At 47.3% G+C, this 25863-nt stretch overlaps 1 protein-coding gene across 1 annotated transcript in view; it reads right to left on the reverse strand.

Moving 5' to 3' along the window:
* Positions 1 to 25863, reverse strand: part of pdia5 (protein disulfide isomerase family A, member 5) — a 47494-nt gene that overhangs the window by 8852 nt on the left and 12779 nt on the right. Inside the window, exons 4-14 of the mRNA XM_062534375.1 lie at positions 21562 to 21645; positions 21351 to 21396; positions 19847 to 19939; positions 18567 to 18627; positions 17538 to 17605; positions 15827 to 15918; positions 13806 to 13877; positions 11161 to 11297; positions 7937 to 8007; positions 5270 to 5433; positions 2594 to 2724 (exon numbers count right to left, since the gene is read on the reverse strand). Of these exons, the coding sequence (XP_062390359.1) occupies positions 2594 to 2724; positions 5270 to 5433; positions 7937 to 8007; positions 11161 to 11297; positions 13806 to 13877; positions 15827 to 15918; positions 17538 to 17605; positions 18567 to 18627; positions 19847 to 19939; positions 21351 to 21396; positions 21562 to 21645 (1019 nt within the window). The remainder of the gene's footprint in view (positions 1 to 2593; positions 2725 to 5269; positions 5434 to 7936; positions 8008 to 11160; positions 11298 to 13805; positions 13878 to 15826; positions 15919 to 17537; positions 17606 to 18566; positions 18628 to 19846; positions 19940 to 21350; positions 21397 to 21561; positions 21646 to 25863) is intronic.

The raw sequence follows: 25863 nt of genomic DNA on the forward strand, positions 1-25863 counted from the left end.
CTTTACCTCAGGCCATCTGTATCTGTCATCTGCACACTGAGCCTACTGCTCAGGTGGGCTGTACACACACACACACACACACACACACACACACACACACACACACACACACACACACACACACACACACACACACACACACACACACACACACACACACACACACACACACACACACACACACACACACACACACACACTTCAGGCAATGGCTTGCTAATGTTTCAGATCATGTCACAAGCCTCGTTAATCTGACAGATGTGCTACATTCCAGTGGAAGGCTCATCCTATGGATCACATGACTCATACAACATCTGTGAGGATGACTTCCTTAGATTTGATCGGTGGAGGTGAAAGTACACACAATCTCAGCCTTTAGCGTAGCATAGGCACGGACAATGAGTCAGGGCATTGTCACTTCAGTTAAATATCCTAAAGCTGTAAGCTATACATTTTATTACCTACACACTGCCTGCAGCTACTATGAGCAAATGTGAAGAATAAGAACAGCAGCTGTGATGAGCCTAGAGACTAGAGCCCAGTCCACCCTGCTCTCTGTGATTGCAGAGCCGCTGGTTGATTTAATGACCACAGGACTCGAGGAAACAACCAGGACACAAAGCACTTAACGACAACATGAAGGAGCTAAAAGGTTGTGCATGGTCATGATGACACACAAGCATATGAGACACACACACACACACACACACACAGTAGGTCTATTCCTGTGATCATGAATGTCATGTAGAGCTATTTGTATTCTTTATTGGTCTACATAATTAACACACTTCCAGTCGAAATGCCAGCCACGTCTAAAACCTCAGTCCAATTGAGTGGCTTTGTTGACCCCTTGTGCAGAACCGAAGACCAGGGAACGCAAGCCTGTGTCCGTTTCAAACCCCATGAGGCCGAGCTGTAGTTTGTTATCGCATCGTGTAAAAGGCGCAACACCCCTCTTACACTACGGAGAGACAGAGACGGTTGGGAGCAGGTCGCCAACACACCCAACACACACCAATCGCAAGCCGAGACTCGGCCACTCATCACCGCAGATGGCGCAGCAGTCATTATGTCCTTCATGCCGGTCGTATTACACCCCATTCTCTAAAAAAGCCTGACCCGCTTTATGCTATTAGCTCGCCATCACGAGTGAGCCTCTCGTCTGTTGCCATGACGAAGCAGGGGGCAGGTGCGCTAATAACGGGGCTCCGACGGGTGTAAAGCATTAAAAAAAAGAGCAATCATCGGCACTTTGTGCGATTGCACTAAAAGGCCCGAACGAGCGTTTTAAAACAAAGCTACAATGGCAGAAACAACAGACCAATTAGTGCGTTCCACACATAAAAATAAAAGGCAACCCGCCGCTCGGGAACAGAGGGTGGGATGCATGGAGCCAACAGAGATTTCCTATTCCGTCACGATTAGCATTGTCTTATGGCATTAGGGTATTAACGTGACACTGGCTTGATCACAGAAATTCCCCCGAAATGCGGAAACGCTACACAAGAGCGCAAGATGACTTTGAGACCAGGAACAGAAAACAAAAAGATCTGACTTGATTTTCTTTTTTTTTATCATTTCATTCACCGCCCTCCCTGGTGTTTTTGTCTGGAGGTGTGCTTTTGGAGGAGACGCATGCTGACTGCTCTGCTCTGCTCTGCTCTGTTCTGTGCCTGCGTGCTGCTGGGGCTTTGACGTTCCCATCAAATGCAGGCTGCGGGAATTCTCCGCTGTGGCGCCTGCACACCCCCACATCAAGTATCAATCGACTGTAGGAAACGGGGCCCAAAATGGTTGCTGGTATGAGACATGGAGGGACTGGTTGGTTTGTGTGACTTTTATATTACTTCCCTTTATTTAACTTACTTACTCCCCGTTTTCATGTTAGTAATAGCCTCCAAAGGGGCATAAGCACCAAGAATGATGACGATAACGATAACGATAACGATAACTATAACCATAACGATAAAAGTGTCCACACTGACCAATGATAAGAAAAGTCTCTCCTCGTGTTAATGGATGTGACGGCTAAAATGTGATGGGTTCTGAGCTTTTTATAATTCTGAAAATCGGTCTGAAAGTGCTCCCTCAATGATATTGTTATATGATATCGTTATAGTTTGTGTGTAATGTCATCATTCATATTATTGAAAGTGATATTTGTTTATAGAAATCGTTCTTGGTGCGAACGGCCCTGTATTTGAGAAGATATAATATTCAGTCATACTAAACCACAACGTAACAAAATCTCAGTATCAAAAGGAATTGGAAACTGGTGGATGAATCATACCAGGGTTGCCCACAATCATCCTGAAGGTCCTTTTTCTTCTTTCTAACTGGACAGAACCTCTACTTATGGCATACATGGTCCGACTCAAAACTAATCAATCAGTTGAAAGGGATTATCAGGCTCTTGTCAAGTTCTTGCCAAACACCCCCCCCCCTCCCCAAACCCTCTGCAGTCCTCCACCCCATGGATAACACTGGGCAGACTAGCATTGCAGTTACTGTCGATTCACTATGAAAAAAAAAAAAGGAAAAAAAAAAAAAACAGCCCAAGATTGACACAACTGCATTTTCTAGCAGGACTCACAAGGGGCATAGAACATGACCAGGGCGTGCTTCTTCTTCTTCAGCGCCTCCCTGAAGTCCTCGGCTCCCAGGTGGCTGACGCTGGACGGCCTGTCCTCCCAAGACTGCTCCGGGGGCGGCGGGGCCTGGGGACTGGATGGAGACGAGAGGTAAGACAGGAGAATAGCAGCCAGAGTGACCGATTACGGAGAATAACAATACAGGCTGGGATAACAATGGGGCCCACTCTATTGTACGTTCGGCATCCTGTCGGCTGGGAGAAACCACTAGACTGACATGTAGTGGTTTTATAAAAGCAAGTTTGCAAGAATGGGGACCCCACAGGCTGAAATAGAAGTGGACCGCTCCACTGGTCATACGAACATCTCATAACAACAATGGATCACTCGACTGTACATCCATGTATCATGTCTGCCTGAGAGGAAGCACTGGACACAAACACACACACACACACACACATACACATACACACACACACACACACACACACACACACACACACACACACACACACGTGTGTGTTTATAATAACAGGTTTACAGCACCTCGGTGAACTGCTACGGTCAGTTTGTTCCGATGAGAACTCTAACATTGTTGAAACGCCTGGCAGCCTGCCTGTTGTCCTGACCCTGGGGCAGGGGCTAAAGTGGTACCTGCACATGGACAAGGGTGGACTCACCTGGAGATTGGCCACCTTTTGCCCCCTGCCCCCCAAACCAAACCATGCCCCCGTGAGCAAACGGAGCTTTACCTCCATCTGCTGGGTGGTCAATCGGACCACAGAGCACGGCTGCCAGAGAGGTCAATTGAAGTCGTGCTTGGTTAAGCGTGATCAAAATGAAATTTCAGACAGGTCAGAGAGGGGTCACCTCTGAGAAAACCATATAGATCCAGCAGGCTTACAGGATGCTTACAGCATCTTCTCCACCTTCTCAATCTATATATTACTTACCACTGTACAGATACTTGCAAATGGATGTGGGCCCTTAAATATCCAGGAAGGAAAATCTCCCTGTTATGATTCTCATTTTTAAAGATATAGAAGCATTTTTACTGAAGGCGTTTATCGGTCTATCTAACATGATGATCAGGCTGGATGATCAGATCATGACAAATGAAACCTCAATTGAAACGTGCTATTGATTTGTTGAGATGATTGCTCCTATTGGCATATACCGTAGGCTATTCCTGACTATGTTCTAGTTCTAGTATCTCCTCTTAGGCAAACTTGCATAAACTGCATTATACACTCTTAAAACAAGCCCCCTGGATTGTTTCATTTCTTCCAACGCAACTGACTAATGTAATGTAAACACCTCTGAAATAATCAGCCTTTTCAAAATGATTTTCCCCCCCAAGTTGTCGCCTGATCATCACCTGCATCTATCCAGACTAAATACCACTAAGTTATAGTCTATGATGACTGAGCTGCCTGGCCAGTTAAACAGAAGAAGGTCATTCCTAATTCACTGTTTACCTGGTCGCGTCTAACAAGTTTAAAAAGCGTTCAAGGTTTAGACAAAGATCAGAAAAACGCAGACTGAACACCCTTCGTCAGTATGGCCTCTAGTCTCGAAGGATCAGCACAGTGATCAAGTACAAGAGCCATTTTTCTGAGTGGCTTTTGTGTAGTCTTCACGACTAACAACTCTTGACAGTTGCTCAGACGCACACGACCTCTGGATGGATGACTTGAGACTTGAGAGCTCTAGTCTCCGCTAAATCCAGGTGAAACCGTGAGTGGCCTCTTCAAATAACTCCAAAAACCTCTTCAGACATGCCCGCACCTGACCCTGAAAAACAAACAAAACTCCGCCAGGTTACAGCCTCGTCGTCGTCGCGGCCGAGCTATTTATAGCGCGCCGTCGAGGCATCGTATCGCATCCTAACGGCGGAGGGCAACGCGAAAAAAAAGAAGACAACGCGCCTCACCTGCCGGCGACCTCTACTCCGGCTCCACATCCCGCACCCGAGACACGTCACCTAGACGGATTGCCGAGGGCACGCAGCAGGTCAGACACTATTTATCTGGGCCACTTGAAAGAGATCGTGGCAGCGCAAATAGAAAGCGTGACGGAGTGAGGATTTATCCCTCATCTGATACTAATGAGCGCAACTTGGGTAAAAGGCAATGCTCACAAACATGAACTCCGCTTCAACTCAGTTTCTCCTCGTCTGGGTGCTAATAACCGTAATCTGAAATAATCCTCTTGTCATATTTTGACGACTGGATCATAAAATCCCAGATGAGGCGCGCTTGCCTCGCGATGCTCGCTACATGCTGTTCACATCGATCGCAGCGGCGAGGACAGAACGCAGGGACAAGAGAGAGATAGAGAGAGAGAGAGAGAGAGAGGAGAAAGAGAGAGAAAGAGAAATCTTGAAGTGATTTTCTAAACATGCCAAGAAATGAGTCAACATTTCCTGTGCTGTAAAAGTCTTCCAGACATTCAGAGTCCATAAGTCGTATGTCATCGGCCGTGACATGGGGCTTGAAAACACTAAACATGGTTGATGTGTCCAAGTGAGATGAGTGAGTGAGTGCATGAAAAAGAGAGAGGAAGAAAACAACAGAGAGAGAGAGAGAGGGAGGAAGGGAGGGAGGGATGGACAAGGCATAGTGAGAGTGAGAGAAAGGAAAAAAAGAGTCAAACGAATGTCAAAAGAGCCATCTCACTTCTGCAGCCACTCGATGATCTTGTCCTTGGTGCGGAGCTGGGGCAGGGTGTACTTGTCCTCTCCTTTCTCAAAGTACTTGACGGTGGGGAAGCCGGAGATCTTGAAGCGCTCGCCCACCGACTTGTGGATGGTGGTGTCCAGGGCAGCCAGCACACCAGGGCTCTGAGACCACAAAGAGACAAACAAAGAAACAAACAAATAAGCAGTCAAAGAGACAAACAAACAAAGAAACAAACAAAACAACTGAAACCACACTGAGCAGGAGGAAGCAACATCCACTGAGCTCTAAAACTTGCATTTTACACATGAATAAGCACATGAAGGTTAGGGAGTTGCTTTCCTGTGGGCACAGAAGGAAGAGAAAGTACGTTGATCAGCCTACAGAGAACGGGACTACAGACGGTTCCTCAGATCCACTACATAACAGGCATACCATAGAACCCTATGTAATGGCAAGCATGGAAGGAAATTACCTCAGTGACCTGATCAAGAAGCTTGAGTCTTGTGGTTAGCTCAACGTTCCTAACTACTTCACTTGACAGTAGACTCCAAATTTGGAGGTACTTAATTTTAGATTACTTGATTGTGATCCATGACTTTTGCCCTCGCGTGAAGAAAAGCAAATCTTGCTGGAGAGAAAAGGGAATTACAAGGCTCTCGAGTGCAACTTCCACGACCTTGTAAGGCAACTTTCCAACAGCGAGCCGATTCGCATAACTGTCGAGAGAGAGAAACCTTATTCCAAAAAGTTTTCAAACTGTAGCATTTCTCCGTGTCCAAAAAACAGCCCCCAGGTTCAATTACACAGCCTATTAATAGTTAGTGTGTTGTCTCCGAGCTTGTTATTCATGATTGCATGCTAATTGCCGAAAAGAAATGAACTGCCTCGTCAGTGAGAATGGCTGGTCTGAGGCCGAGGCGGCCAGCAGTGGTTGGCACAGAGGAACTGTGTAATATTTAAAGGCCCGTGGCTCACTCTCTCGCTCTGACAGCTGTCTGCAGGAGGCAGATAATGAACCCCACACTCGATTAAAGGTAGAAGCCGTTCCCCCCAAAAAACGAGCGCGCTTCCAAAGTGCTGAACACTGGATTTTTAATAGTCTCAGCTGGAGGTAAGATTTTTTTTTCGTCATCTCACGCCTCACTCATTACTGTGAGCAGAAAGCGCCTGATGCAACCAAAAGTGGCTTCATTCAGGATGATAACTTTACACTCAACGAGTGCAAAAATGACTGATCGTTTTTCTTAGAGTGTTTTTTTCATTCATGCTGAGCTTCAAACAAGCACTCGGCAAAACAACATTCGCTTGGGTGTCTGTAAAATAAAAAATCCAATCTCCCTCAAAACAAACAAGAAACTGTGGATTGGACACAGTTTACTACGACGACGCATTGTGCTTTCATTCCAACGTGCCTCGGCACACACGCCGAGGAGTGGATTCGGAGGAACGAAAACAAATGACATCAGCCTGCTCAAGGGAATCGAGGCTGGCCAGCGGGGACATTAAGACCTGGCTGCACTGATTAACACGAAAACTTGCGTTTTTTTCCGCCCCACCCCATCACACACACCCCCCCTCTGAACGAAAACCGCCCGCTCCCACACACAGGCACGCAGCCATCCGTCCTCTCCTCCCTGCTCTGGAGCTTGAGTGGTGGGCCAGAAGCAGGCTGGGTGCCGCGGGGGGAGAGAGAGCGAGAGCTCTGGGGATGAGCTAACCACTACTGCGGTGACGAGGGCCCTGGCCGCCGCTACACACGCTGCCACTGGAGTATTACCTAAAGCTGCCGCCGCGCCCCGCGCTAATCAGAAACAGGACACGCAACATGACAAGGGGGGCCTGCTGCAAAGGGCGTCCTCCTGCGGCCTCCAATATGGCTTAACGGCAGGCTTTACAGCCTAAGAGCGCTCTCTCGCTCTCTCTCTCCTTCTCTCTCTCCTTCTCACTCACTTTCTCTCTTCTTCCTTCCTCTCATTTTCTCTCTGCTTCTCTTTCCCTCTCCTTCCCTCTCTCTCTCTCACTTTATCTTTCCTTCTCTCTCTTTCCTTCTCTCCTCTCTGATTCTTTCTCTTTCTCTGTTCTCTATCTCTTCTCTCTCTCTCTCTCTCTCTCTCTCTCTCTCTCTCTCTCTCTAGTGGCTGGTGGTGGTCCCAGTCACCTCCACAGAGATTGGCACCCCTTGATAGGGATGAGCGGCGAGCGAGGGGATTATAAAATCGATAAGAGCCGGCACCAAGGGCACACTGTAATTCTCCGGTGTGCAAAATACATTTGATTTCATTACTGCCAAAGAAAAGCTGAGGCATTCACGGGAGCGTGAGTTATGACATAATCAAGTGCTCTCATAAAGAGAATGTGACCTCCCGAAGTAATCCAGGTTTTTTTGGGACGCCACGAGTCGTCGTCACCATCGCATCCCGGGTACGGCTGGAAACGTAAATGCTTGGGACTGTTTCGGCAACAGCAATGGCTGCTCGTCGACCTCTCATTTTTGCAGATAGTGACATCATTTTAGACATTTCGAAAACATGCTTACGAAGCAGAGTAGCTCTGGAGCTTTTATTTTTTTGTGGGTCAGTGCTGATTTGACAGTCTGAAAGAGCAGGGGTGCTCATAAATGCATGTCGATGTCGGCAGAGAGGGCTGAAAGGAAAGGCCACTCACGTCTGGGTCTTTATTGAGGTATTCGGCGGCCTCATCATACTCCGGCTTCATCTTCTTACAGTGGCCACACCCTGAGACACGCAAAATCAAACAAACCCATTGGGATTATATAAGTGGACACACACACACAAACACAAATACAAACACACACACACACAAATACGCACACACACACAAACAAACACGCACCATGGCACGTATACTCTTGCTCACATACACACAAACAAACAAACAAACACACACACACAAACAAACGTACACAATGGCAGGCATTCTCTTGCTCACACACACACACACACAAACACAAACAAACACAAATAAAAACATGCACAACGGCACGTACACTCTTGCTCACACACACACACACACACACACTCTCACAGGTCATTAAAAGGACGTTTCGGTCATTCAATGTCATAAGCGTCCACTTCACGGTGAAACAACATGGCAAGATTTACACCAGCCCATCAACTCCCTCGCAATAACAAGACACACATCTATAAATTCAAACAGGACCCAACACACCCACCACTGCTCTTACAGTAATTTCATCATCCTAAAATGATGTGCGTACTTACCGTAATAATCCCTCAGAGCATCAGCACTGACTCACCCTCTCAGACGCGGATGAAAACATGTCTCTTCCGTGAGTGAACTAACGGCACATGTGCGTACATGGCGGGGCATAGCGAAAAACAGAACCGGGGAATAATAGTAAGGAGTTCCCTCCTCCACCCCTCCCCACTTATGCCTCTTTGTTCCCCCCTCAAACTTCCATTGGCAGGGAACCGGGAATCCAGCACTAACAGTCATGGTTGCACACAACCAAATGTCCAAATGACACAGTGTGGCGTGGAGAGAGGCTCTTTCTCTCATCATAAAGCCCGTTCTTATTATTTCGGATGGATTCTTGAGGTCATTTTTTTCCCCCCGGGATTTTCCCCCCAGATAGAGTTCAACGCTTAAATGCATCGATGATGATTACTGGACGCCGCTGGTCCCCAGGGGGGGGGGGGGGGGGTCGAGAGCTGAGGAGATGTGTTTGGAAACGCTTAGTGCTTGTAGTCCTGGAAAGCGTCAGACAAGAGTAGTGCAACTAAACCCCAAGAGATGTGTCAGAGAGATCGCGAGTGCGAGAGTGTGTGTGTGTGTGTGTCTAGGTGGGTGTGAAGGCTGCCATAGACAAGGGCCGTGTCCTTAAATGACATCTGTGTCATTTGTGTGTGCGTGCGTGTGTGAGTGTGAGTCTCTCATGTGTCAAATCTCTACATGGCATAATCATCTGCCGGAGAACGGTGACACCCATCCATGCCCTCTAAGAAAATTAAGGGCTGCTGTTAGATAGTTCAATTTTTCATCAAAAACAAAATAAATGCTTTCTTTAAGTGATGCTATTCAGAAACGTGGCAGACAGCAACATCTATTAAAAAGCTCTGAGCCCTTCATTTCAGTTCCTTCAATTACTCTATCTTTCATCTCTGAATAGCAGTAGAGGACATGTCAGCCTCATTCCCTTTTCTAGCTTGCCAAGCACCGGACCAACTGAAATCAACATGTCTGGTGTGACTGTCAATATATCAATATGGAGGCATATTGTTTGTTTTCATAAGAAAATCTGTTCTTTCCAAATCTGTCAGATGCTGATACCGGAGCAGATGACATGACAGCAGATGAAAATGTCAGCTCGATGAAGGAGGAACAAACATGTTTGTAAACAGTTAAGTTTTGCCTCCATTGTGAATAGGTCTCTAAACAAATTGATGAAAACCCTAACTGACACTCCAAAACTGGAGATCACCCAACGACCCAACAACGGACAAGCTCAGGCTACCACTTGAAAGTTTGGATGCATTGCATTAAAAGTTTTAAACATTTTCCATCATTCGTCTTTCAATCACATTGAAAAAGTAATAGAAAATGGTCAAGACACAGAGGAGATCAGAAGCAAACATTTCCACTAGAAATCAGTATTCAATGTTTGTCCTTAAAGCTGTGGAAACATCTTGGCATTGTCGCTGTAAGACTGTTAAGATGATCCGGAGAAATTGTAATGCTTCCTGAAAAATCTCTGAAATTGGATTGGCTTGACGGGGATTGCTTGTGTCATACTTGGCTCTTTTGGCCATTTGAATATATGCTTTGTATTGCTCGGTCTCAGATGTTTTTTTGGTCTCTCTCAGAGGGCCAGCATTCTTGTGTGACTTCCCTGGACGAGAAGAGATTGGTGTTCTGCAGCTGCTGTTTCACAAAGCTACCACATGGCCCCTGAGCATTTGATTGTCAAAGTAGAGAGAAATGGTCTTTCTCTTCCAGCACAGTTGTGCACAACCAACTCTCATCTCTCCTTCTGTCCTGCTTAGAACGAGCTTTGATGATTGCTTAAATATGATCTGTTTTAGCCTATATACAGTATTTCAGACCAATGAACTAGCATCTTCATTTTCAAAAAAAAAAAAGTGATTCCAAACTTTTCAGAACAATGTGTGTTTCTCTAGCTTAATGGTTCTCTAGCACTGTTAGTACACAGATTTTATCAACCCATTTCAGGCATGTTCACGATGGGAAATGCCTATATGTTTACACAACTCTGTATCTCACTTGTTTATGTTTATGTTTCTGAGAACGAAGCAAAGGCACTGATGTAATTCACTGCAAACATTATAAATAGTTTCATGCCCAGCAATTACATCTGACATATACAATCACAAAATTACAGTGATGTACAACAAATAGCCGGTTTGTGCTGAATAGTAGGAAATGTTTTTTTTTTGTTTAGTTATATTTAGTTATCAATGGTTTATGCATGTCTCCATAATTGGTATCCATGATGGAAAAAAAAGACCTCATAGAAAAGCACGGGGCTGCAACATAATTGAGAACCATAATGGGAATGGATTTAGTCGGCGGCTCTGCTGACTTCATAATCATCATCATCTACTGTATCATAATAATTATCCTTTGCAGAGATGACTTCTCATCTACTGAAATGATGACGGACCATGGCACACATACTGATACAGCCTCCGCTGAGAGCTCTGACTGATAATTGGCAAAGGTTGAGATCTCGGCTCAAAGGGGGGAGAGTGTTGCTTTTAAAGAGGCTCTAAGTGGGCAGTGGACTCCCCACTCCCCCTGACCCACTTCAGACAAACCTAATAACGAATCTAAAATACCCCTAGAACTGGGTTGACATCCGTTTCGGTTCCACGACGGGAGCTACTCACATGGAGCGTAGAACATGATCAGGGCCGAGGGATGCTCCTCCAGGAAGGTGTCGAAGGTGTCATCGGTCAGATGAAAGACGGCCGAGTCCGACTCTGACCAGGGCACCTCTGGACTCTTGGGCTGCGGAGGCTGAGGACTGCAGGCAGCAGAAACAGAGAGAGTGGGGGAAAAAAACGACATACTTTTGGATTACAGACGTAAAAAAATGCTTTCGTCAGAGCAGAACGAGCAAAACAGAATTGGACAGAACAGGATGAAATAGATCTCAAAAGAACAGAATTAGAGCGGAATAGTACAGTAATTTCACATAACAGGTAGGTAATCTTAGTCTCTCCTATAAGAGACGCAGAGAGAGAAGCACAGAGAAAGGTTCTCAAGTGAGTTTGGTGCTACACTGAGTCTGAGACATAACAGGCACATACAGTGCCATCCAAAAGTATCGGAACATATGCTTAAAGTTAAATATAAAATCATCTTTGAATTGCATTGAGCTCAATAAGAATGAAACCAGCTAATAACTGACGGATATAGTGTTGATGTGGGGTTATTTTAATTCCAAAGGCCAAGGGGACTTTATCAGGGTGCATAGTGTCCTGGATCCATGAAATAACTGGCCTTTAAAAATAAAAATAAAAATCCTCTATGGGAAATTAAACATGGGCGTTCCAATACTTATGACCCCTGTATTTTAAGGAAAACATTTATTTATTTACAATACATCATTCATTCACAAAGAAAATTGATGTCCTTAAAGGTTGAATATTTCCTCCTTGTTTCATTGAAGGCATTAAGATCAATTTCCAAAAGATGATTTTATATTTAACTTTAAGCATGTGTTCTAATACTTTTGGAGGGCACTGTATTACTAAGCAGCTGGAACATCTGACTGGAGCCCTCACCACAACATGAGCGCGCTCCATTCACTCTACCCCTGGACAAATCCAAGGACAAGGCCCTGGACAGCTAAAAGCCCAATTCCTCAGTCTGAACTGCATTCCCTTGGGATCGGACACCCCCCTCCGATAGTTAAAAACAAGACGACCGAGAGCCTGCCCAAAATAAAACCCACTCGCGCAGGAAAAAACAACAACAAGTGTTGAGACGTTCTCCGCATCGACCGTAATCCCATCTCTTCAAATTAATTCCGACTAACTCAATGGATTTCGCACAGCAGCACTATGTCTTCCTGGCATCCTCCAAAATCCACTCATCTTTTCATTTCCTGCCGTAAATCTTCTCTTCCACACCAGTACCCCCCCCCCCCCCCCTACACACCACACACACACACACACCGTTCTTACTCACGGAGAGAACACAGTACCCCCCCACCCCCACCACACACACACACACACAGGAACACAGGCGGAGCAGGCAGCGGTGCCGTCCCATCTGGGGGACCTGAGTGAGCTTGTGAGGGTCGGGGGCTTCAGGAGCACGAGAGGCTGCAGCTGGCTGAGGCTGTCTAATGCACTCCACTCCCAAAGGCTCCTCGTCAACCTCACAATCCAGGTGTACCCCACTTACTGGTGCGCACCCCTGCCAAAGCCCCCCCCATCCCACTACTCTGCAGAGTCTCCCTGGGAGGGTGTGTGTGTGTGTGTGTGTGTGTGTGTGTGTGTGTGTGTGTGTGTGTGTGTGTGTGCTTGTGTGCCTGTGCGTGTGTGTGTGTGTGTAGAAGTAACGCTAAATGAAACAGCTGTGCTCTCAGGGTATTCTTCAGACCTGCCTGCCATCAGGCCTCTGAAGACGCTTTCTCTCCCTCATAATCACCCGCACACACTAAAAACTCTGACTGGAAATCAGCGGCAGCAGCTGCCACAATTATACATAGCCTGGAATTCCTCAAACGCTCCGCCGTTTTTAAAACCAATAGGCATTTTTATGTGAAATCTGCACTTAAGAGGTGCTTGCCATAAAAAACACGCAGACAGCCTCAGCGATGATCACAGCTCGAAAGGAAAGAATCCCCGTCAAGCTTTACAGTTAGTTTTACGCACAGGGAGAAGCTTTTAGAGTTGGCTGTGGTCCTCCCTGACACAAAAACGAGAATGCCTCCCAACGTATACAGTCAAGAGAGCCCTAGCAGGTGACCTATGGGTCACAGAAGCACACTGTTATTGTGAAAGCCATTTAACCATAGACATAAACGACAGCCGGCCCTTCTGGCTAAGAGGAAAGATATAAAGTGGTTTTGTCTGGGAGGGGGAAGAGGAAGAGCTAGAGAGAAGGAGGTGAGGACAGTCATATACGAGTCGTGAAGTGTTGCCTTTATGAGATAGGGAGAGAGGAAGAGAGAGAGAAAAGGAGAGAGAAGGACAGACAGAGTAGGAGAGAGAAGAGGATAGAGAGGACAAGGAAGAGATGAGGTCAGGACAGTCACATAAGGGGCGTGGAGTGTTGCATTTATGAGATAGGGAGAGAAGGAGAGAGAGAGAGGAGAGAGAGAAGGAGAGAGGAGAGAGAGAATGAGACAGACAGAGAAGGAGAGAGAAGAGGAGAGAGAGGAAGAGGAAGAGATGAGGTCAGGACAGTCACATAAGAGGCGTGGAGTGTTGCGTTTATGAGATAGAGAGAGAAGGAGAGAGAGAGAGGAGAGAGAAGGAGAGAGGGGAGGTGAATGTTAAGGAGAGCCGTCTTTACTCACCTCTTTAACCAGTCAGCAATGTCCTTGGCTGTGGCTCCGTAGTTCTCATAGTGATGCAGGAACTTCCCCTTCCTGTTGGAGAGAGGGAGAAACAGTTGAAGGCTCATGACAGTCATCAGTGCTGGATGCTCAGAGCAAGGCCTTCAGGGGGTTTTCAACAGAGATGCTCTCTTTGTGCTGTGTATGTCATTACAGATAAATGTTATGATTGGGTTGTGAATAGTCTACCTAGAAATATTCTGCTTCCCAGCACTCCGAGCAGGGTGAGGGGGAAGGATGCGCTTAAAAAAAAACATTTATTACAATGACTACATAGATTTAAAAGCCACTATGTTGTGACCAAACAACCTTGTCTTCAGGGTTTAACGTTCGATGGCTTTTAAATCCATGTAGCCACTGTAACAAAAGTTTTTTTTTAAATGGATCCTTCCTCATCCTTACCCTGCTTAGAGTGCCTGGACTGCCCTTTATCACAGAATAAATCATTTTTTTCCTTTTTTGAAGAGCACCCAATATACTTTTGGACATATGACTTGTTGACAGAGCTACCTGTTGTCTGCATGAAAGTTTTTCTTGTGTTAGTCATTCATTTCCCGCAACAAACACATTAAACTAACCAAGCGTGCACCTGGAGCGAAACAAAGGAGTTCTACCTTGGTTATTTTCATCAGACTAAGAGGCACAATGCAGACTCAGTGGGCAGATGATATTGTTTTGACACTAGAAAAATCTGAGTTGGGGGACATGGCTGAGTACTTATGCACCAACCCTGAAAAATACTGTGAGGTAATCGGAGCAGCTTGCCACAAAATTACCACCACTGAAAACTATAGAAGGCCTTCAGGCAATCCTTCACTGTTTTTACTGCGCAACACATTAAGGCATTTACAAGCCCTCTGCAAGATCCACATGTAAGTTGCTGGTCTGTCCTCATCTGCCCTGCTTAAAAAAGGACTTTTAATAATAAGTCTCTGATGTTGCGCTGAAGTTTCTACAAACATGGTCTAGGAGCTGGGCCATTTGTAACTGTCACTTATCAGAAGAAGAGAGAACAAAGCTTGAACGCCTGCATTGTTAAAAACAAAAAAGCGTTCTGGCGACGGCCCGTCAGCTTTCATTTCAACTGAGCTGTTAAAGATCCCTTCCTTCGGAATTTATTTCTGACTCCACTCTCTCTCTGACCTCTAAAACTCCGACGACAACAACAACAAAAAAATCGTGCTGTTTACGCACTGTTGCTATTGCTGCTGTTCCCTGGCTCCGTCGCACCTCTCTCAAGGCAAAGACGCACACGGCGCGAAAAAAACACGCTCAGCCGTAAACAACAAATAACTCGCCGCTCCCCTCGCGAGTGAAAACTCGGCTGCCTGCGCTGAGTAGTTTGGAGCACCACGCTCATTGTGTTTATCTTCGATGGGGCTCATTACGGTAAGCGATGATGCCGGCGCGGTCGTTAGCCCGAGTCTACCCTCTGGGCCCTCGGGGCGCCGGAGTTTTCAGCGAGAGCGAGATTTCCGTTTGGAGCCCGCCCGCAGAAGGACGCCGGGTAATTAGCGCCGCCGTAATTAAATGACACTGAAACGAGGAGAGCGAGCGTTTAACTGACAAATAGCAGAGCATAAAGGCCGAGGGAAGAGACGCTCAAAAAGTGCGGCGCGCCGCCGCGAGAGAGCGAGACGAGATGCAAGGAGGCGGCGTACCGAACCGACACCAAGGACAACGGCATAACACTTTGTGGCGTTTTATTTTCGGGGGGGATAATTTGGTGCCGTTTACAGCGTTGGAAAATGGAAAAACCCTGCAGTGAGCTTGCGCAGTACTCAGAGAGCGTTCAACCATTTAAAAAAACGTAATGGATTTGGGATGCAATTGCATGATGAAATAGTCCTTGAGAAAGAAACTTTTAGGATGCTATTAAAAAAAAAGTATGGATATTGTGATGTAACACTTGAGATGTATTTATCACTCTGTGTGTGTTTGTGTGTGTGTGTGTGTGCAGAATGACTCATATACACACTCACTCAAAGTAGCAGAAGGTCGGGTAGCCCTTGACGTTGTATTCCTGTTTGAGTCCGTCAAACTCGGCTGGGTGCACGTTCATCCCTGCGAGCACCTGGTGAGAAGCAAGGGATTTCAGTCCAAATCAACAAGCCGACTGCGAGGCACGGGGGGCATAACAATGAAGATGAACGACTTTACGGGTGACAGGGCTCTTTAAAAATTCAACAAGGAAGAGTGGAACCTAACCATGTTAGGCAGGAGAAATGATATGAAATGAGGCAACATGCCATTTATTTTGTTTACTTTCCCAGGGTGGGGACGGGGGCTTCAACTTCCCGGTGAACAAATTGAGTCAGGAATAATCGAATCAAGCTAAAAAAGCCACCCGTGCTCTCTGACTTTTTTTTTTTTTTTCTCGTTGCTGTTGGCTGCTGTTAGATCCTTGAAATTCCAGAGCAGTTTGTGAGAGCGTAAAAGCACTCAGTAATTTTTCGGCGAAACGTTATGGAGTGCGCTGTGCATACAATCCCAGTGTCAGCTGGCGCATCCTCCGGTGCATCCGACAGCTACGTGAAGAATGTGCGCCGGGCCTGTGCTGACCACCGATTACCCATCCAAATCCATCACATTTTTGCAGCGCTATCAGGTTCTCACACACACACGTGAAAGGCAGGAGAAGGGGGTGGGGGGGGGTGTTGAGATGGGGGGGGGGGGATTGGGGGAGAAAAGGACTACACAGCAAATCTGCCAATGTTGCCTATACACAAACAACTGCATTCATTATGCAAATCTCCAAATGAGGGGCTTATTTGCCAAGTGCCCGAAACGCAACTCTTAAAAGAAATAAATACTGCTTCAATTAGCTGAACAACTTCAGCTCTCCCCATTCTACGCACATTTGCTGGAGAAGGAGAGAGGGGGGGAGACAGAAGGGGAGGGGGTGAAATCACTCAATTACTACTGTCAATGATGAAATCCAGCAGCCAACTGTTAGTCACAGATGAAAATGGGCACTCTCTTAAACAGAGACGCGGTGGAAGGATTTAACATTGTGCAATCCATCACTGTTCCCTTTGATTCGCGTGGCTCCCGAGGCTGTCTTCCTCGAATCGCAGCTCGTTTTTTTGAAAACGAGCATCTTCAGCCCTTTTATGGGCTTGGGGTTTTTTGTCTGGGTAGAGATTTGCTCGCATGCTTTCGTGTACTAGTGGCGGTTATGCAAGCAATCTACAGCACAGAGAGACAATGGCAGAACGAGACGAAGACGACACAACACAAAGACAGAGGGGGGGGGGGGGGGGGGGGGCTGGATATGGAGTGGACGTGGGGCGGACATACACGGCCACATAATGCTGGAGAAGACAGCAGGAGCCCACATCCACGTCACAATTTATCTTGCAATTACTGGAAATGTGCCCAAATCGGGCCGCTAAAGCCCCTGCATGAGAGCACTGGGGCTGGGCCGCTGCCAGAGCCTCACACACACGGGGAGCGGGGAGTCATATCTGCTCATTACATCAGCATGTCGTTACTGTGTAATGCAGACAGATCACTGGCCTCGCGGTAGAGACGGAGGAAAACCCCAGCGCACCCAAAGTGGTATGTGTGTGTGTGTGAGACAGAGTGTGTGTGTGTGTCTCACATGTCGTACACAAAGAAAGAAGTGTGTGTGTGTGTGTGTGTGTGTGTGTGGTGTAGTGTACCAGTATTTTGAGTGGCTGCATCACTTACGTATCTGCCCTTGGTCTCTGTGGCGGCCTGCTGGAAGATGGGCTGCATCCTCTTGCACACTCCACACCCTGCTCAGTGCAGACACACAGAAGAGAGGAGGAAAGGAGGAAGAAGAAGAAAGGAGGGAGAAGAAAGGAGTTAGGAGGAGGAAAGCAGCAGAACACTTATAGGTAGGTTACCCCCAAATCCCCCAGCACCGATGACACAGCCGGGGTAACTCTGGCAGCAACTTCCTCCTACACGTCAGGAGCACTTGACTCGGGGCCACGACTCCGAACAGGGCCATGAAGTTTGACGCACGCCCGTGTCGGTCGTTAACCGGGTGCAGGCCGGCAGACTTCAGAGATAACAGGGCAGGGGTTTCGTCAGCACCACCACCACCACCACCACCACCACTACCACACCACCGAGGGCTCTTTCATCATTCCGCCCCGACAAAGAGAATTTTAATATCGCCCCCGTCCGCGCTCAGCCAAAAGAAGACTTCCAAGAAGCGAAAAAAAAGGCAGCAACTATGGCTCTATGGGAAGTCTTTAACCATAGATTTTGACTGAAGGCCTTGCCTTTTTTTCCCTCCCTCCAGGAAATCTTTGTAAAATTTTTAAAAGCAAGCTAAAAGGATGGAAATCTTCTCAAAGATTAATCGCCGGAGGGGCCGGATTCTATTTGGCAGGTGCACTTGACCAATTTTCTCATTTCCTCGATGGCACGGTGTACTCGCTGGTGTCGTCCCCTTTTGAAGTTAAGCTTCTGGGGCCAGGGGAAAAAAACGTGGGCAGTGTTGAACGGGCAAAGCCCGCTCAGTTTGAGCCTAAGGGGCCTCCATAATGATGTTTATGTGTGATGGACACCTACTGGGCTACAGGGGGGGGGGGGAATGTAGGCTAAAGGTAGCCACTGCATCAAGCGTGCGCCCCAACTTAACATCTTACATCAAAATGGAGGAGCCAGAAGCCATTAACGTAATGAAGGCACAGGCTGGAGACTGGGGGAAAGAAAAAAAAAACAGCTGACAGTTCAGGCACTCACATGGGGCGTAGAACATCATGAGGATCGGCCTCTCTTCTTTCTTCAGAAGCTTCCGGAAGTCCTATGGGAGGAGGGGGAAAAAAGAGGGCTTGTGAGTGAGGAGGCATTAGCTGAATGAACCCAGTCTCATTCTACACACAACACAACGCCGTGCAACAGTAGACACCATTTGCAGCACCATTTACTTTTACAAGATCAGTAAGATTACTGTAGATAAAAACACACCCAGCCGTCTAACTGAACAGCCACTTCTCTTTCGGAGTGTGCGACACATTGTATGGAGGACATGATTGCAGCTCCAGTCTAGTGCACAAGATGTGAAACATACATGTATCTTGGGGGGGGGGGGGGAATCACCATTCTGCACCGACAGTCAGGTCTAGGGGGGGTTCGTTCTGTCATTTGACTCGAGTGGAGTGAGGACGACTCGAGTGGAGTGAGGATGAGAGGAGTTTAAATGCTCCAAAAGCTAGCGCCATCACTTCCTACCCGAAGTTCTGAGATCACAGCGGGGGCCGAGCGGCAGGGGTTCCTCACGGCTGCCTGCGTATATAACGGGATCTTGATCGATTGTTTGCGTTTCCCCCTCGCGCTAGTGCTCGCTGCTGCTGCTGCCGCTGCCGCTGCCGCCGCCGCCACCGCACACGTCGTGTCGCTCCGCGTCCGCCGGAGCGCGAGAGGATTAGGCCCAGACCCAGAGGGAGGGGGTGCTCCCCTCGCCTCCATTTTGTTTACTTTCTTGCCTCATTACCGCCTCATTTCCCTGCCAACACGACGCCGCAGCGGCGGACTACGTCAATACCTGCAGCTCCGACATGCCGAGAGCGGAACAGTGCGGAGTGGAGCGGCGCAGCCCGACATTACTGTGGGAGCCGCATGTGGCTTCGCTGTGTTCGGGAGTACGTGGCCTTGCGGCGGGAGGGTGCGGTGAGTTTTAGATTGCTTTTTGTTGACTAAGAACTTTGCATTCCTCTATCTCTTCTTAGCTCGTCTCTCTTCTTTATCTCCAACTGCTGTTGATACTGCTGGCAAATGTCTTTCTGGAATGAGTCGGTCCTGAGGGTCTGCAAGCGTTGGAAGAGAATACCCCAGAGACAATCTTTCCCGACTTCCATGAAAGAACCAGGGCCAGGCCTCGGTGAAACGGGATATCAACTTGATGCCCTGGATCTCAAAGGCTGCCTTTGTTTAGACGAGCCTCTTCAAACTAGACACTGCTACAGTGTTGGGGGTGGAAAAACAAAGTTATTCCAGTCTCTCACGGCGCTCGTTAAACTCACCTTCTCGGCCTCTACGTGGACGATGTCTTTGGCTTCGGGATTCTCCTCCCACAGAGGGGCGCCCGTGGGGTCTTTCAGGAACGCCACCATGGACTAGCAGAGGAAGAAAAACAAGAGAGAAATCAAACACTTGCGAAGTGAATCAAACACGTGTGGAGCTACAGTACATGGCTCACAGAGCAACCACAAGCAGGACTAGAGTATGCCCTCAGGGCAATGTGAAGTCCTAATCACTAGCGGCTAATTCAAATGTTACTGAATTGTACAAGCATTCCTCGGAATTGGACAAGCGTTCTTCTGCATTTTACAGCACTCCTCTCAGATCAACCTCTTTTCAAATCCCTACCATGAGAACCTATGACTCGAGGCAAGGAACTTTTTGATACTAGTTTTTGAAGGCTCTGAGAAAATAACAACAAATAAAACAAACCCCCAAACATAGGGAGTCCTCTCAGATCTACAAACTGGTGTTGGTAGCACAGTGGCTAAGGAGCTGGGCTAGCATACAGTGGCCTGAAAAGTTGTACGTTCAAGTCCTGGCTTCCAACGTTGTGCCTTTGAGCAAAGGGGCACATTCCATTGCTCCAGGGGCAGTCGATAAGATAATTGAGATATGCGAGTCACCTTGAATAAAAGTGTCTGCCAAATGAATAAATGTAAATCAAAGTAATGAAATGTAAACTCTGTAAAACTTGGGTGATTTTAGCCTAAACAGCTGAAGGAGAAAGAGAGAGAGAGAGAGAGAGAGAGAGAGAGAGAGAGAGAGAGAGAAAGAGAGAAACTAAAGACAGCATGTCTCATTCTCCCTCCCTTTGACCCTTCCAAGCTGACCTGGGAGCCCATCTCATTCATCATCGCCAGTCTTTACAGATCACAAATCCGCTCATTACAAACATATTCAGCTCATCCACATGAGGCACACAGATAATTGCGCTGACAATCTCTCACCCATTGGGAAGTGACACCGTTCTGATTAACGACAGGGAGTTAATTGTGTGTGTGTGTGTGTGTGTGTGTGTGTGTGTGTGTGTGTGTGTGTGTGTGTGTCTGCCTGCATGCGTGCGGAAACAGGAACATTCGTTGTTGTTGTTGTTGTTGATGATGATGATATTGACTTGTGTGCATTGGCGGCGAGTACTGAGCAACAGCAGCTACAGAGCCATTCACGAGGACAACGTAGTAAACGGTTGAGACACTTAGCCTCGGCCCTGTTTAATTAAACCACTCAGAAGATGCCTGGATTAGCGCGCTCACTGGCAGCACAGCACAACAATCTACGTCACTGGGGGAGATACGAATAAATAACAGAGCACTTTTACACAAGCAGCTAATTAATGGGGTGATCAGACAAGATAGACTTCTATCTGCTCCATTTTAAAAGAGATGTCATTACAGCACAGGTGAAAACATAGTCAAGGAAACATGTCAGTGCTGGTCATAAAAGGTGAAAAGGTTTTTTTTTTTTTTTAAAGAAAAAATTTTTTGCCACTGCTCGTCACATTACCTTATATGTTTCTGGGCGGCTGTATTCTGTGTGGAACGTTCCATCTCTGTGTGGCAAATAATGATGATAAAAGAAAAATAAATCAACGTCTCAGTTTCCATTGTCTTTCATAACATATTTTTTTGTGGTTGTAGGCTAAATTTTTTAAGATGGATGTTGAAATCTCGGAGTGTCTCCATTTCCCCAGCAGGAAGGTGCGCGACCTACTCACTTATAATGGAGCATCTCCACGCCCCCCTTTTTGGAGCTGGGGTCAACCTTCACTTTCTTGCACAGCTTCCGACCCTCTGAGTCACTGCGAAGGAGAACAAGGAGAGAAGAGGCATTAAACTCTGGAACAGGAAGCCTGAAACTTTTCTTCTCTTTTGACAGAGACGGCATGGGACATGGGTGAGATGCAAAACGAGACGCGCCGACCCAAAACCCATTTTAGTTCTGAGAACAACACAGACGCGAGCGCGAGAGCGCTTCACATCTAATTATACTTCACTTAACAACAGCCCCCGTGCGCTTTTTTTGTCATCGACCGGCGGGACATTCCACGGGTCCCCAAAAAACATCAAGCGTGATGCAATAAACGTCCTGTGACATTAGACAAATTGCTAGGGGAGCAATACAAGAGAGATTATGGGATGCGACAGATGACGACAGCAATAAGCTAATGCCTGAGGAGAGCACAGGTTTTTGGCAACCAGAGCCCCCAACCCACCCAGCTTCATTGGCTCTCAGCACCTGAAGGTGAGCCTGCTAAATGTTTCTTGGTGTTTTGAGCCCCCAACGTTGTCCTCAAGGCAGCGCTGCCTGGAAGGCGCTAGGGTTAGGCATGGGTTAAAGTCAGGGTTAGGGTTAGAATTAAGTGCCTTTAAGTCAACAGTGGCAGCGCTGCCTGGAAGACGACGTTGGGGGCTCAATACACCATCGAGCGGTCTTTGGTATTATTTGCCCTCAATGGCGCCTTCCAGGCACCGCTGCTTTCAAGGCACTACTCCCCTGAGTTTAGGGGTAGGATGAGGGTTGAGGGGGTTAGGCTTAGGAATAGGGTAAAGGTAGTGCCTTTTAGGCTGTGCTGTTGGGGGCATAAAACACCAATGAGCCCATCGAGCCTGCTAAATGCAGAATCCAGCCGCTTGCACCCCCCCGCCCCTTGAGCTTATGAAGCAAAATGCATATTCACGGTGACTAATTGCCTCAGTCGTTGCTACATGTGTTGCGGGAGAGAAACTTTCATGTTTGATGTGCCACTGTTTAGCATCGCTGAGGACAGCGGCCCACTGAGGAGAAGAAGGAAAGCGGGAGAGCGTAGGAAACGTAGGCAGAAGGAGAGTTCTGGGTTGAATGAGCCAGAGTTTTTTAGAGGCTTTTTTTGTTTCGCTTGCTTTTGTGTTCTCTCTGTGGGCAGGGCTCGGATTAATCACAAAGACGTTGAATAGCGCCGAAGCCCGCAGCTGTGTCCATAGCGAGCGAGGGGGGAACGAGCCAGAGGTGTCGTCGTCGTCATGATAACCGGAAAACACGCGCGCCGTTTCCCCAGTACCTGGCAGGGGAATGAGCCGTCCTGCTGCCAACTACATGCGAGCCACCCACCTACTCACACCTACCCCATGGCCCTCTGGATGGGAACACTCCCCTATGTCTGCTGATAATGAGCGTGGAAATGCATTATGCAAGAACAAATAAGCCTGGCAGGAACCCACCATAGAGATCTGGAGCCCTCGACGCCAACAGAGAGCCAATCAAGTAGAATTCGGTTACCTCCCTGACTATGACCAGCCCCCTCCACCCCCACCACCCCCACCACCCCCACCACCCCATCACCACCTCCATCACCACCTACACCCACCCACCAACCCCACTATTCCGCTCTCTTCTGTTGCAAGCAAGGAAATAAAACAGCAACAGTACATGTTACGCATCCCTCAAACAGAACCGATCTCTGGCAAAAAAGTAAACAAATGATTAAAAATAAAGGAGGCTCTGATGGAGAGGACGGGACAGGCTGTCAGGTGGGGGGAAGACTCGATTAAGCGGCCAACATGCTGACTCATAAGCACAGATGGCAACTCTCCGGCTATTTATGGTCCAAACATGGCCGTGTTTTCTGCTGTCGGGGTGACAGCCGTGGCTATCCATCGCAAGCCACTTTGTGTGTCACAGCATCGGAGCTGATCAACACTCGGCACGGAGAGAAGGAGAGAGAAGGAGGAGAGACGCCTGGTGCTGAATGTGAATTTAAAAAAAACAACGGAGTACATCTTAAAAACAAACTGTTTAAAATAGGTCTGTTTAAAATGGTAAAGCTGACTGAAGAACCATAATGTTTACTTTTTATCACTGTGTGATGCATCTAAAAACAGAGAAAGGTATGAAAAGGAAAAAAGAATCCCATCATCAAATTACCACATGAACGAGCGGTAGTTTCATAAAGAGGCTGCTTAAAAATGGCAAGCCAACTTAAGAAACATAACGTTTACTTTTTATAACTGCGTGACTCGATAACTTTGAGGCAAACAAGCATAGTTTCCCCCTCTTTTTTGCTTTCTTTTAAAGGAGTCTTTGTTCTGAGGGAGCGAGAGACTTGAAACATCAGCAAAAGAACTCAACACACCTAAACAGCGTTTATAAATAACACACCCGTGTGTTTCTGCCCCGGCAGCACCTGCAGAAAAACTGTCTCATGTGCATATTGCGCCTCAGCGCCCGAAAAACGTGAAAATAATGACTTCTTAACGAGACCCAGTTCCCTCATTCGTCCAATCGGATGAGCGGTCTCTCGGGAATGCCTGGTTGTTTACACCGCTCACAAAAGCATACTGTATGTCTAAGGCGACGGCCTCGTACTGCCAACGCGTGAGCACATCCGCTGAGCAGCTCGGGACAATGGATGGAGGCAGATGAAAAGCGGGATAACAATACAAAAGCCTGCACGCCACTTGTGTGACGCGGCTCTCAAATTGCTCTGCCTACCTTGTTCTCTCTTTCTCTCTCTCTCTCATTCTCTCTCTCTCTCATGTTCTCTCTCGTTCTCTCTCTCTTTCAGCTAATGAAGACAGCCTTCTGCATGATTCACGTATGAGCGGCTTAACCCCCCCGACCCCGTGCCCAGTGCTTCCATGCCAGGCCAGGCCTGGGTGAGCAGACCCTCCAGGGCTGGTGGATCTCAGCACGGGATGGGATTCGTGCGAGACGGGCTGAGTCACAACAACAGCGGGCGAGGGGTCGAGAATGGGGGCCGAGCGGTCGTGACACATCACACCATGCCACCCCCGACCCCTGAGCACCCACAGTGCCTCCGTCTCACTTCACGACCAAAGATGGGTGAAGTGAACTGAGTCACGCATTAGCCAGCGAGAGGCTCTCAGCGGAGGACACAGATATGGGGTGATTTCCACTTCCTCCACCCATAGTGAACCTCATCTCCAGACTGATTCGGAGCTTGGTCTCCAAGCAACAGGGCTATGCAGGAAGTGTGCATTTCATAACCAAAACAATTACCTTGAAAAAAGGTTTTTCATATTTTTTTAGAAACTATGGGGGGCAAAAAACAATTAGCTGAAACCATATTTAGCCATTTTAATCCGGAGGCAAAAAGTAAATAAACAAATGGAATGGAGAAAAAAAAAAACAAAAGTTCAAACACAAAAGGGCAATTTGTTTTCCCAATTAACAAATTCACAGCCATTAAGTGTAGCCTCTAAAATGTTTGTGCTTTCAGGTGTGAATGTGCACTCTCAGAGAAAATGGACTTTCTTTGAGGTGAAACTATAACTTTTCCCCTGTTATGTGAAAGTTTGTGGATCTATTTGTGGCTCGAGTCTCTTCACTGCTAGGGTGAAGGCAGTGTTGCAAGGCATTGTTATGGGCCTTCACCCAGAAGAGTGTGAGAGAGAGAAAACCAGACGCGAGCGCATTTCAAGCTCATCATGATGCACTTCATCGCTGCCCTGGGAAGATAAGTTGCTCTGAAAAACATTTCTCTGAGTGTCAACATTTATACGGTTGTGAAATTCAAAATAAACCCCACCGATATAAACTCCACAGAAATATGTACCCCCCTCCCCTCCCCGCCCTGCCTCACTCCCTCCCTCCCTCCCTCCCTCATTCGGTTTGTTTCCCTTTTGTTCAGTTGGTGCTGCTCTCTGGCTGGCCAAGGAGACAGTTTCTCATCTTGCAGTCATCTGGAGGAAATATGTCGACGACAGTACACTGTAAACTGGCAAGGGTGGCACTTCGAACAGCCACTGTCCTTGTGCAGCGTCATCTTTCCCCTGGCACACTCTGCTTTGCTTTGGCAATGACCCTGGCATCAATTCCACACACGCTTAGCCATGTGCTGACGCTCAAAAACACAACGCAATTCATTTTCAAAATGAAATGGCACGAAAATAATACAAAAAATGTCATAATGATAATAAAATGGGGCAAAAAAAAAACGAAACAAAAAGGGGCCGAATAGCAATTCATTACACGACCAGTCCTTGTGTACTCAGCTAAGCCTGTAGCTATTTTATCCTGG

This window comes from Sardina pilchardus, chromosome 4 (genome assembly GCF_963854185.1).
Source record: "Sardina pilchardus chromosome 4, fSarPil1.1, whole genome shotgun sequence".
Classification (NCBI taxonomy): domain Eukaryota; kingdom Metazoa; phylum Chordata; class Actinopteri; order Clupeiformes; family Clupeidae; genus Sardina; species Sardina pilchardus.